Here is a 12,909-nt window from a genome sequence, read left to right as displayed (position 1 = left end):
AGAGTGTGAGATGGAGAGTGAAAGAAAAGGAGAGATGGGGGCGGGCAATGGGTGTGGGTGTGTCCAGCTCTGTCTGTTCCCTCCCTCCATTGTGGAGGTATAGATGGTGCAGGAGCAGCCAGAAGTCCAGTCCAGTGAGCTGCACTAGTCCTGCGAGCCACCAGCTCCAGAGAAGTAGTCCAGCCACTCCAGTAACACCCAGCTGCAGCACACATTGACTCAACCTGTTAGGAAAGATTCAATCAATCAACAAGGTGACAGCATCTTATTTCTGTGTCTCACTCTGAACTGAGCTCACTCGGATCAAGGGCAGCTTGTTCCAGTTGAGTCTTAGAGCCGACCACAGCAGAGATGATGATGGGGATGCAGCAACACATCCTTCTCCTCATGGTCTTCATCACTGGGATAGTTCTCTCTGGCCCTTCAACTCCCCGCAGGACCAGAGGTAGGTGATATTTACATCTGGAGACATAACTGAATACATGTGATGTGATATATTTGTTAGCTATTATGGTCTTCTGTCTCTTGCGGGTGTCCTCCTGCGGTCAAAAATCCATGCATGTGAAAGTCAGTGTGATTGTCCTTCTATGTTAGCCCTGTGATGCTCTGATGCATTTTCGCTGGTCTCTCTCTGCCTTCTGCCAAAGGCATGCTGGGATACGCTTGGAGAGACAGCATGTCATATTTAGTGTGATGGATTGTTTTTGCAAGGATAAATGACAAGAGAAAGGGTTTTGTAACCATATTGAGACAACCTGTGACTACAAAGTATATTCGGATATTGAAAAATATAATTTTTACCATCATATAGAAAGTTAGAAGTTTCTGATGAGCAAAAATCCCCAAATACACAAGAACAGAGCCAAAGATGAACAAAAATATGTAGTAAAGGCAACAAGTTTTGAGTCTAGTGCTTTTCCTCAGACATCTTTCCCTATCCTTTTATATTGATATCTGCTTAACACATCATGATTATGATTACCACATTTGGCTTTAAATTGAGAGGAGGGAGGTCATTTCAGTTTTAGATTTTTTTTTAGATTTTGGTTTTGTTGAAAGAGCATCGTACCATATTTAGATGTATTGCCAAGTTATAAAGAAATTTACCAATTGCAGTATTTTAATTCTTTGAATGGCAACCTATAGTTATTCATTATATTGGTTAGTTATTTAAGTTACTGTTTTGAAGCCTCACCCAAAATTCAAAAAAGTGGATTTGATACTGACTGTCAATTAGAAAGAACTGTTTTTACGATCCTTGTGGTTTATCCATATTTCCCTGAAATGAGGTGAGCAGACATACAAATAGGTCAGTTACTGCTCGCAGGTTTTAATGATAGTGTTTCCAGGTTGCGGGTCAGGGGTTAGACTTGTAGATGACTTTCCTGGAACTGTGCCCACTGAGCAGATGTTGATTAGTTTGGAAGTCGGGTAATTATTTTCACCTCAGGCAAAATATTATTTTATTGGCTCAAACATATTATAACTCCTATTAATGGATTTCTCTCAAACCACCTGCAGAGATTCTTTACAGTGCAGCAGACAGATCATTTTTGGTCAAATCTTGTCCGAAATGTTTCCAAACTACCAACAGCAACATGGAGATTATAACTTTGCATTTTGTAAAACATATTCAAACCAAATCACCATTTGCAGGTTTTTATCAATAATTTAAAGATAACCAGTGGCAGAGCTCCGAAAGCCCTCACCACCACATGTGCAGTGTTTTCTCCTCCAACATGGCAAAAAGGAAAGTCAGACTTACTTTGAAAAGTATTTAAATTATATCGTATTGAGCCTCTGTCTGATTGTGATTCTCACGACATTCTTAAAAAACTGCACAATTTCAACACACGTTTTCCATGTCATCTCATTATCTCACTAAACATACACACACACACTTGCATACACACCGAATCTCTGACTCTATTCTTTGTAGCCATGCTCTAATTTGCGAGTTAAACTTGGGCGCCCCTTTGAAAACTTTCGATGGCAGTAAAGGTGATTTTGAGGTGATCAGCCTGGATTCGATATATAAAGGTAAGCACAGTGGACAGAAGCCTTTGCCCTTTGCTGGCTGAACATGGCTACCAGACAAATCTCAGTGTGCAGCTTTGGAAGCCAGATGAAAGGAAAATATTGCTTTGGGAGGAGAGTTAAATGTCAGTATCTCTCTTCTTCTTGGATCAAGGCTCTGGTTTCAGAGGGAAACATGTTATGCAATGAGATGTGTTTGCTTTCTTATGTCATAGATACTATATTATTACACACCGGCGTCAGAGTTGATAAGTCTATGTGCAAATGCTCTTTTGTAATACAAGAAATGACTTACCATTACCCCTCTTTAGGACAATATATGGCCTGGAAACTTCTGCTGAGCCAGACAAAACATGGCCACATGTCATGTGCAGATTAATAAATGTGAAATATTGAAGGAGGAAGAGGGGATTAGTGGACAAGACAGATGAATTCAAAGTACTTTAGGAAGTCAATAAGGATCAGGTTGATTGAAAGCTAGTTGCTGACACTTATAGGTTGGCAAAGATTGAGTGAAGGAGGAGAGGGATGGGATGGAGCAGCTCCACAGGGGAGGGGAAAACAGCTGTTCCTACGTTGAATTTGACAGGGGGAATATATAGTGTGAGAGTGGAGTGAGCAGCATGGAAGCCGCCATGGTGGGGGGAAAAATGTCAAAGTTTGATCCCAGCTGGGCTGCAAGGCGAGGCCTCTTGTGAACCTGTATGAGATGAGATTGTTCCAGAGAAAGATGGGATCAAAGAGGCTCCCGCTGGATAACAGTACTGTATATATTCAGAGGGCTGAGTATATGCAGGCTCAGGATATTCTGATTAGAGCTAATGTCGGTCAGTTCAGCTGTCGTTTGCTCACCAGCTATATTATTTCAAACCCTCTGTGCTCTGGCTGGATCTCGGCTCAGAAATATTTTCACACTTCATTGCCTTAAATGAGGATGACTTTTTTACCAAGGGGTCATAAAACATACTGTGTCGCTACGGAGCTGGAAGCCAAGTCCCCTCTCCTACCTCTCCTCTTCCAAGAAAGAAACCTGAGAGGCTTAAATACCGAGTGCCAGAGCTGCGTAAAATCACTCAGGAAGGGTGTCATCTGCAGTCAGTTTAACTGATTCTATAGATATGAAAGTGCGTGATACATGGGGCTGTAGACCAATATGTTGCACCAATATTAAGAGGTCATACCAGGTCAGGGGCAGTGGTGGCGGAAGAAGGGAGCAGAGGGGGGCGACTGCTTCCCTTGGTGCCCCCATGTTCGAACAAACCTCAGGAAAAGTGCCCTCTTAGATGCTTCTATAGAAAATACACCATGGTAAAGTGCCCTCTAGGTTGCCCTTCCAGTGGAGAAAATGTGATGAAGTGCTTTCTAAGGTACCTTTTCAATGGGGTAGATGTGATGAAGTGCTTTCTAAGGTACCTTTTCAATCGGGTAAATGTGATACACTGCCCTCTAAGGTACCTTTTCAATGGGGTAAATGTGATGAAGTGCTCTCTAAGGTACCTTTTCAATGGGGTAGATGTGATGAAGTGCTCTCTAAGGTACCTTTTCAATGGGGTAAATGTGATACAGTGCCCTCTAAGGTACCTTTTCAATGGGGTAAATGTGATATAGTGCTCTCTAAGGTACCTTTTCAATGGGGTAGATGTGATGAAGTGCTCTCTAAGGTACCTTTTCAATGGGGTAAATGCGATACAGTGCCCTCTAAGGTACCTTTTCAATGGGGTAAATGTGATACAGTGCCCTCTAAGGTACCTTTTCAATGGGGTAAATGTGATACAGTGCCCTCTATGGTACCTTTTCAATGGGGTAAATGTGATACAGTGCCCTCTAGGGTGCCCCTCCAGTGGGGTAAATGTGATGAAGTGCTTTCTAAGGTACCTTTTCAATGGGGTAAATGTGATACAGTGCCCTCTATGGTGCCCTTCCAGTGGGATAAATGTGATGAAGTGCTTTCTAAGGTACCTTTTCAATCGGGTAAATGTGATGCAGTTCCCTCTAGGGTGCCGTAACAGTGGAGGAAATCTATAGTTCACTCTAACATGGCCTTCAAATTGAGAAAACATGGTGCTATATAGGCTGCCCTACATGAAAACATTCTGTGAGCTAGTGCCCCACCTCATGCAGCTGGTGCCTTTTTATATTTTTCGCCCCTGCCCCTCAGACAGCCTGAGTATCAGGGTTATTTACAGCTGTGATGTTCAGATGCTCAAGACAAACTGACATGACTTCATTATTCTGTCACCTCCATCCAGCAATACCACCACATTCATTTCAAAGAGCAGAAACGTTATTTTCCATTACATATTATTGAAAACAAAACAAGCCTTGTAGTCTTGTTCCAAGGCTTTTTCCCCTCTTTTTTTTGAGGTGTTGCTTCAGATATTTATAGTTCATTAGTTCACACATCAACGTGAGTGGAAAAGTCTTGAGGTTTATTTATTCTCAGAGTGTTTACTTTAATGCTGTCCTGCTCCTCGTGTGAACCAACAGAGGAGAGAGACAGTGGACCATGAAAGAGCTTCCATGTTAGACAGAAAATCATGATGTGTTGATGCCAAAACATGGTTGCCCATGCAGCATGCAAGTTTTAATATTCATTTGCTGAACACACATGGAAATAGCACGTTGCACATCAGTTCAAAGTGAGCGTGTTATGCTGGCAACTCCATTAACATACTCCCTTTCCCTGGAGAATCATCCATCACTGCTGATGATCCAAGGTAGATGCTCTGCTGAGCCAAAATTCTGTTTCCATTTTGAGGGTGTTTCTGCTTTCCAGGCCAGCAGCATTATATCCTCTCGCTATTAGTCCAAAACAGGGTGAAAACAATGGTGAAATGTCTATTGAACAGTGTGGCATTGTTTATTGGCTGATTCTCAGTGTTTTGATGGATTCTGTACAGTAATCCTTGATGGATTGGTTATATTCTGCATGAGTGGGGCAGACTGCTTATAATGTCTTGCTTTAATTGAAGGGATTAGTCTTCACTGTGAGATTCCCAGTATATTATCCAATAGACTATGTAAGTACTCTGAGTGGGAACGACATTTGTGAAGCTGTCTCCAGGATCTGTCACCATCGCTCCATAACAAACAGATGAAAATATCTATTTATTAAAACAATTTATTGTTGGCTATATCATGGCATAGTTGGCATGTTTGCCCGTAACCATTCACTTTGTTGTATTGGTTATTAACATGAACGATTATGAGACAATGGGCCCCTGGCCATAGATATACTATTGGTGCCCCACTCCTCCTATGTAGAAGCAAGACCCACATATTGAAATTGATCTTTTTGTATCTCTTTCTGTTTATTTTGTTTCTATTTGTGGTTGCTTTGCTTCTCTCTTGGTTGTTTTATTTATACTCTTTGCAGTCATTTTGCGTCTCTTTCTGGTCATTTGGATTCTCTATTTGGTCATTTTCCGTCTCTTTGTAGTTACTTTGTGTGTTTTTGTGGTTACTTTGTCGTCTTTTTGCATCTTTTTGTGGTCGTTTCATCGACTTTCCAACATTTAGTTTAAAAAGAGAGGTTTCTGCCTAGAAGGTCTGTACAGTAAACATCCATGGTTAAGGGTAAGATTATGGATTAAGTTATGCTTTAGTTACATGTCTTTTGACAAGTTTGTAAATCTTCAACGATTTCATGTATTTGACAGAGTCACCAGCAGAGATGCCCTCGGGAAGAATTTGGAATTCAAATAATCAATCATTATTTTCCTCATTATTCATTATTCATCCACACAAACACACAGGATGACCTTGTGGATTAGCAGATTTTTTTCTGGCTAGCTAAATGTCAATACTTTTCCTTTGTGCTGCAATTGATTGATTAACAGGAATGTGACTGGATTATTTCCTAAAGCTTTATTCATTTTACTCTGGAAATACTGATTGGTCTTAACAGTCAGGTGTGTGGGCCAAATGGCCCGAGCTCTGGGTGGATTGTCGTGGGACCGAGCCAGTGTTTGCTTGTACTGGAGTTGAATACACGCTGCCAGAAGTTTCCTAATGTTTCTCTCAGCCCCTCTCCCTCAGAGCCACTTTCCCTCATGTTTTATTGGAAATATTGATGGAAGAATCACAACAAATGCAGTTTTGATAGGAAGCACATAGCTGGAAAAGCATGAGGGTATTTTTCAAATTCAGGGCTTCCCCCTCTTTTACTGTCTGTGTCTGTTTTGGCGTCTGGCAGCTGTTGGCAGTACTCCTCATGCAAAGTTCCACTATTTCATTTCATGCTGAAATATGAGTCAAGGACTTGCTGTGGAGAGTATAGTACAAGCCATATCCCAGGCTGAAAGTCCATAGTTTTAAGCCTCAAAGAGTAATGGAGGTTTAGGTCTCCATAGACTAATTTGTGATTTCCACTGCATCAAAATGAACGAAGCAGAGCGTGGAAATATAATTGAATTCATAAATATGCTCTTAATTCTGTTTTGATTTAAGAAGGGCTTTACTCATTGAATTAAAACACACTGAATACAGTAAAAACAGAACCACAAGGTAATAAAAACAGGCTAAATTCACAGCTCACAATTTATCATCCAAGACTGTACTGGTGTGGTTATTTATTGTTTTTACAAGTGCATTGGCCAACTGTCAGTCATAAGTCACACTTCTGGCCCAGCTGTGCTCATTTGAGTTATCTGATGATGATTAGCATGCCTGTTAGAAACTGGCTAATTGCTAGCATGCCCGGTTCTTGGCATAGCAGAGCCAAGAGAAATATAAGCAAATTCATCCATTCTTTGTACTTGTGCTGCTTGTCAGTTCAATAGTTATGCTTTTTTTTATATGCCTCACAGAGACTTGGTTCATACACACACATATATATTATATGAGTCAGCAGTAATTACAGCCAATAATGTTTGAATTTGTTTGGAATTTCAACAATTACATGGCATAAACCTTTTTCATAGTAATAACTACTACACCACGCAAGTACCTTAATCACAATTTTGAACAGTTTTTTTTTATTATTATAATTGCCGTGTTCCCCTTGACCTTTGCTCTTTCAGTGACCTCAGCAAGCTTGGAAAAGCAGAAACAAAATATGCCAGAAAAAAAATCTTTTACCACTTTTCAAAACAACAAATTACTTTTTTGCCAAGTTGCTCTCTCTGCTATGTCTGACCTCAGAACACGTCAAGTTGGCTTTGGTTTATTACAACCCACCCTTTGATGCCTGTCCTCATCCAATATCTGTCCCCAGGCTCTACTGATTAGGACTGTATTCTGTGAAAGTCAGTTCTGGCACAAAATGTGCAATTTCTTGAAAAGTGATGTCAACGTGTGTGTGAGAGTGTGTGTGTGTGTGTGTGTGTGTGAGAGAGAGAGAGAGAGAGAGAGAGAGAGAGAGAGAGAGAAAGAGAGAGAGAGAGAGGCAGAAAGAAACACAAAAAAGCATTACATCATACCATTTTCTTGTCAAATAAACACAAGCTCAAGTTGACCTGAAGTTTTAATAACGGTTGTTCACAGATTTTGATTTAAAATAACAATATTGTATTTCAAAAGTCAATTCTGAGCACAGACATATATATTGAACACCCCATATAAAAGCTTTAATGTATGCAGTTTATAATGCTTTTATGTGGCAGATCCTTAATGTGTTTACTCTCTATAAAAGTAATGTTCTTATCCGGTTAGAAAGCCCATATTAAAAAATGTGTTATTAGACACTTCTATTTTTGTGCTCACTTAATAAAATCCCCATTATTACCTTCCAGTAAAACATACACCTCAGCAGAACATGGACTCCTTGAGTGGAAGTGTGAGGTGATGGAGAACAGAAGTGTTGTAAAATAGAAGCACTTTGTGTAAATCTGTGAAGTCGTCCTACAAGCTTTTCATTCTGCTTTCACAAAACAAGACTGGAATGAAAAGAAGATAAAGAAGTTTTTCTGAGGGTTGCTTGTGCTACAATCTTGTCATTTTTGAGCAGTATTTCCGTCTTTTTTTATTACTTTTTTATGTATTTTCAATTTCTGGTTGCTGTCTGTAAGGATTCACCCTCTCTCTGACCGAAAGCTTGGTTTGATCTTTATATACTTACACTGGCATGAAGTGTGAAGAAACTTTTGGGCCTTCTTGCACTTTACTGTGTCCTAAATGAAATTCTCAAACTCAACGTTTAATGAAACACTTGTGTCCTCTCCTGCCTCCACAGTGAGACGTCAGAACATGAAAGTCCGCATCAACGCCACAGGCGACACCATCGTGATGAAGTTTTTGCGTCCCAACGCTGACACCAAGCTCGAGGGTTACATCCTGGGCTACGGCAGCAGCATGTTCTCCAAACAGTTCATTCGGCTGCCTGAGAACGGACAGCCGTATGAGACTGAGTTTGGTAAGAAAGGCTGGTGATATGTGTGTGTTTCCACCTTGAGATGAGGAACAGACTGCTATGATGCAAATGTGAATCGCATTTTGACCTTTTAATTCATGGAGAGAGCTGAGAGAATAACCTCTATGTATCTTCTGTGTTTAGATGCTGAGCCCAAGTACCTTATCGCCATTCAGCCCATCCCATCCAATGAGGTGAAAAAGCAGTGCAAAGGTAATTATACCGCAATAATATCATAGGAATTGATTATTATCAAGGTGACATGGTAAAAGTGAGCATTGAGGGTGGACGTGAAGGTTAAAGTAAAATGTGCATTTTTTTCTCAGGTAAAGTGGAACTGCAGAAGCCTCTTCACCTGGTCATTGGGTCAGTAACGCCCACCTCAGTGATACTGTCTTGGGGGACCCTGCTGAAAACTCCCTATGAAGGCAACGTCATGAATGACTGTCTTGATGATGGGTGAGCTTACACACTAACACACATTTTCAAGAACTTAATTTTCATGCCACAGAGCAGGGAAACAAAACAGGACGTTACCATGGATTCAATTAGCTTGCTAGCTGTATGATACAACTTCAGCCCCTGTATTTGTTTGGGGAATTTGTCTCCACTAAAAGAATGCAAAATTAGCTATTGACATTTCCTGTTTGCAATGTATCCATGTATGGACAGACATCTGTCACAGTATTACTTCAATACTGAAGAAAATGCGGTGATTCTCAGGCAAGTTCTGGAGTACGGAATATGATTTCTATGATTTCTAAACAGATTTATGGATGTTTTTTTTTGCGACATGCATCGGATGACATTAGATTATGATATCCTCAGGAAGTGTAACTGGATTTAAAAATATGTATGTCATGTCTGTTCAGAAGAGTTATGACTCAGAGGAAGGAGTAGGAATTTGGACGCAGTTGTTTTTGCTTCAATCTGGGCGCTGAGGGTTTTTAAGTACCTTAATTGTCTTCTCAAGACAGAGTTAGCGGATTGTAATTGGTTCCAGGGTTGCCAGGTCTGTGTAACAAAACCACCCCGATGGTTAATCAAAACCAGTCCGATAGCAGAACTCAAACTATATACACATACTTTAAAGTCTAACAGCATTGCTGCATTGTAATATCTACAAAGTAACACCGTAAATGTTTAGTTTGCCAGCATGACATTCAGTTTTCCCTGAACAGTTATTTCAACTATGTATGTGGATGTCGGCTTATGACGTGGTCCATGTGTGTGCGTGCTGATCTGTATTCAGTTTGGTAGGATTTGGGTATGTATTCATAATTGTATTTGCTTGCAAAATAGGTCTGCCCAACCAATGGACAGAAAATGCAACCCGTGTCAATACTTCGAAAGTAGCCCAATAGGACCTGGCAACACTGAATATTTCTGTGTCTTATGCTTTTTAATGATCCGAATACTTCTTTCACCACTGCCGAGCATGAATTGAAACCCTCTACTGCCACGGAGCAAAGATAGAGAGGCCGAAGGTACAGATGCAAAGGTGTACTGAAAAAAAGAGAATCACACTAATGCATGGAGATTCAGTTTTCAGCCTTTTCATGTGATGTATTGTAGTTTAGGTAAGCATAGAAAAAGATAACTGTCCTCTTTCCACACACACACACACACACACACACACACAAACACACACAGGTATTTGTTGCAGAGACTCTGGTATAACTGCATAAACAGTAAATTATTCCCTGAAGTCTCTCAAGTAACTGACCAGTGGATGACATCGTCAGCATTGAATAAGACAAGACAATGAGATTGTATGGTATCTGAATGTACTAAGCAGACATTTGTACTTCTAGATTTTCTTTCATCAGGATGTCTGGGTTATATATGATTTCCTGATTTAACTTTGTGTTATGTTTTTGCTCCGTCTTCCACTCAGACACTACACGGTGCGTTATCGTGAGAGGAGCAGGAAGTGGAACTACCAAACCTGCCCAACTAGCGATACGGTCATTGACAACCTGAGGCCCAACGCAGTCTATGAGTTTGGTGTTCAGCCCAACTCTAAGGATGGCACTGGAGTGTGGAGCAGGCCGGTCATTCACAACATCAGCTCAGGGGGCGTAGAGGGTATGTGTGATGTCAGCTTTTCACAGGATATTGTCCCTCTCACTCCAGCAGTGCTGCAGATGTTGCAAATAGACAACAAACAAGTACCTTTAAAAGTGAATCAACAAAGATCCATGTAGTGTTAGTAATGTCAGTCATAATGCCATATATAGGTTTAAATAGGTAGCTCCATAGGTATGTATAAATCTGTGCAATCACTCATTTAGAGCTCATTTGCTAATTTGGCATTGTTTTCTACATAATGGCAGCAGGAGATACTAACCAGTCAAAACTATATTGTGCTTAACATTCAAGCCACTTCTGAGGAACTCTCTCGTGATTCTTGATTCTTCCAAGATGAAAGGCATCTTGAGGAAAGCGTTTGGTTGTGAAATGTGGTTTTGTTCATTTTCTTTGAGTTCCACTGCGCTGATACATTTACTGATTTATTATCTTGTGTCATATTTCTAGAGAAAGCCATCAGGAAAATCTTTAAGCGTCCCGTCAACCCTGTGGTATGTACTGGACACACTTAATTCCTTATCCAAGTTTAACCTAAGCAGCAGAACTAATATGAATCTGTTTGCGGTATATTTTCTCGTATTGTATAAATATGTGAAATTAAATCAGTGTGAGAGTAAGCTAATGAGACTTCACAGGTACACCTCTTCTCCTCAAAATAAATATATTTGGGAACAGGGTGTTTATCTGGAACAGGCAAAATGCTTAAGAGTCCATGTTGTGCACTTCTGTGAGCTTATGCTATTCTCAGGCTTGTTTGCCTCATTAGTTTTCCATCCAACTGCTGAATGGAAACAGCACCAGTGCAGCCAGGACCAGCCATGCCAAGAGAGCAGTCTGTAGCTAGCAAACTTCTGCAGAGGAATAAAGCAGAGAGATAAAGGAGATGAGAAGACAAGACAGAAGAGGAAGGGTAACAATGTGGAAATGAGTTGAGACGAGTAAGATGCCACTGATTTACTGACAGTGGAGGGCTAATGTGCCATGCTCCTGGCTCCGCACTCGTAAAACATCACAGCTGTTGAGAATCAGCCACAACACTTGCCCTACCAGAGGGAAACGTCTATAACAGGCTTGTCAGCAGGGACTTTACCAATTCGACATGGAGTAGAAAGCCTTCGACTTAATAGAACACAGAGATAGAGATGGCATTGAGTTCAATGCTAACACTTTGACTTGTTGTGATCATTACAAAGACTAATGACCAATTCTTCCCATTGTCTTTCTGTCTTTCACCCTTCAGAAACCTTTAACGCCAGGTCCACACTCCTTCCCTTTTTCTTCACACCATGGTAAGCCAATAGAGACATGCTGCTTTTGGTCAAACCCACTAATCCTGTTTTTATAGAGCAGCAGAATGTTTATAAAATACTATGATTCTCACTGATCCCTGCTTTAACACTCAGCACTTGAAGAATTTTAACTAGAACGTTTGATTGATCGTTTTTTTTTCAGACAGGACCTCACGCCAACTGTGTGCCCATGATGATGGGTTTAGCAAAACATGCCAATAAACTCAACCCAGTCTACCACAAATTATGTTCATTTTTAGTTTTCATTAATGAGTCAACCTGCATTGCCTACCTTTAAATGTGGCTCTAATCAATATTGTTTATTTAAACAAAAAAACGATTTACTATGTGTAGTGTGAAATAAGATTTTTTGTGATCATTATCAACTGTGGTTTGAGCATCTATCATCTGAGAATTTCAACATTTAGGCACACAACTTAAACTGTTTTGATTTTCTCTCACTGTTCATGTCAGTGTCATTTTCGACCACAGCAGGCAGCTGTTTTCAGCAACAACAACAAAAAGCTCAGAAACTCGCTGTACATTGCTTGTACAGCACCAAACAGCAGACTCATAAAGTTAACATCTAGCTCGTGAACATAGTATTTAACAGCTAAGGAGTCAGACATTTCCCTCAGTAGTTGGAGAAGGCCAACAAACAGAGCTTAAATGAGAATGAATAGTATTGGAATAGGTGCATGAACATAATTCCTCTACACAACTCTTTTTTTTCCCCAGGATTATATGAGGACATCTTATGTGTGACACCTTGACTTAAATCTCTTCTCCCATGTCAGTTCTCCATAACAGGACCCAGGGCAAGCTACCTCTTTTGCGGAACATAGCCCCAAAGACAACTCTTGGTAATTACTTTTCTGACCTAAAGCTCAGAGTTCAGAGGTCAGAAAAACACTCTTAACCTTATGTCTGACCATTCTACATGTCTTCTCCCTCACTATCCTGCTCATTGTTTATTGCACATACGCCATTTTTGTTTGTACATTCTGCAGGACATACATTATTAACCTTTCTCCCAGGTCTACTAATGAACACTATATTTCTCAGCTCCCACCACAACTACACAGGAATCTCTGTCGACCCCGGGACCCACACTGCCTGTGGCCACCAAACAGCCAATCGGTA

At 40.5% G+C, this 12,909-nt stretch overlaps 1 protein-coding gene across 1 annotated transcript in view; it reads left to right on the top strand.

The window, feature by feature from the left end:
- Positions 1-351: 351 nt before the first annotated feature.
- abi3bpa (ABI family, member 3 (NESH) binding protein a) overlaps positions 352-12,909 on the top strand; it is a 28,641-nt gene continuing 16,083 nt past the window's right edge. Inside the window, exons 1-9 of the mRNA XM_076103033.1 lie at positions 352-445; positions 8,210-8,389; positions 8,531-8,599; positions 8,713-8,845; positions 10,284-10,474; positions 10,925-10,968; positions 11,718-11,766; positions 12,564-12,629; positions 12,832-12,906. Of these exons, the coding sequence (XP_075959148.1) occupies positions 352-445; positions 8,210-8,389; positions 8,531-8,599; positions 8,713-8,845; positions 10,284-10,474; positions 10,925-10,968; positions 11,718-11,766; positions 12,564-12,629; positions 12,832-12,906 (901 nt within the window). The remainder of the gene's footprint in view (positions 446-8,209; positions 8,390-8,530; positions 8,600-8,712; positions 8,846-10,283; positions 10,475-10,924; positions 10,969-11,717; positions 11,767-12,563; positions 12,630-12,831; positions 12,907-12,909) is intronic.

The sequence above is a fragment of the Anarhichas minor genome, unplaced genomic scaffold (assembly GCF_050575085.1).
Source record: "Anarhichas minor isolate MPS153535 unplaced genomic scaffold, ASM5057508v1 ptg000004l, whole genome shotgun sequence".
Taxonomy (NCBI): Eukaryota; Metazoa; Chordata; class Actinopteri; order Perciformes; family Anarhichadidae; genus Anarhichas; species Anarhichas minor.
Note: the sequence above shows the minus strand (reverse complement) of the source record. Positions and strands in the feature narration are given on the sequence as shown.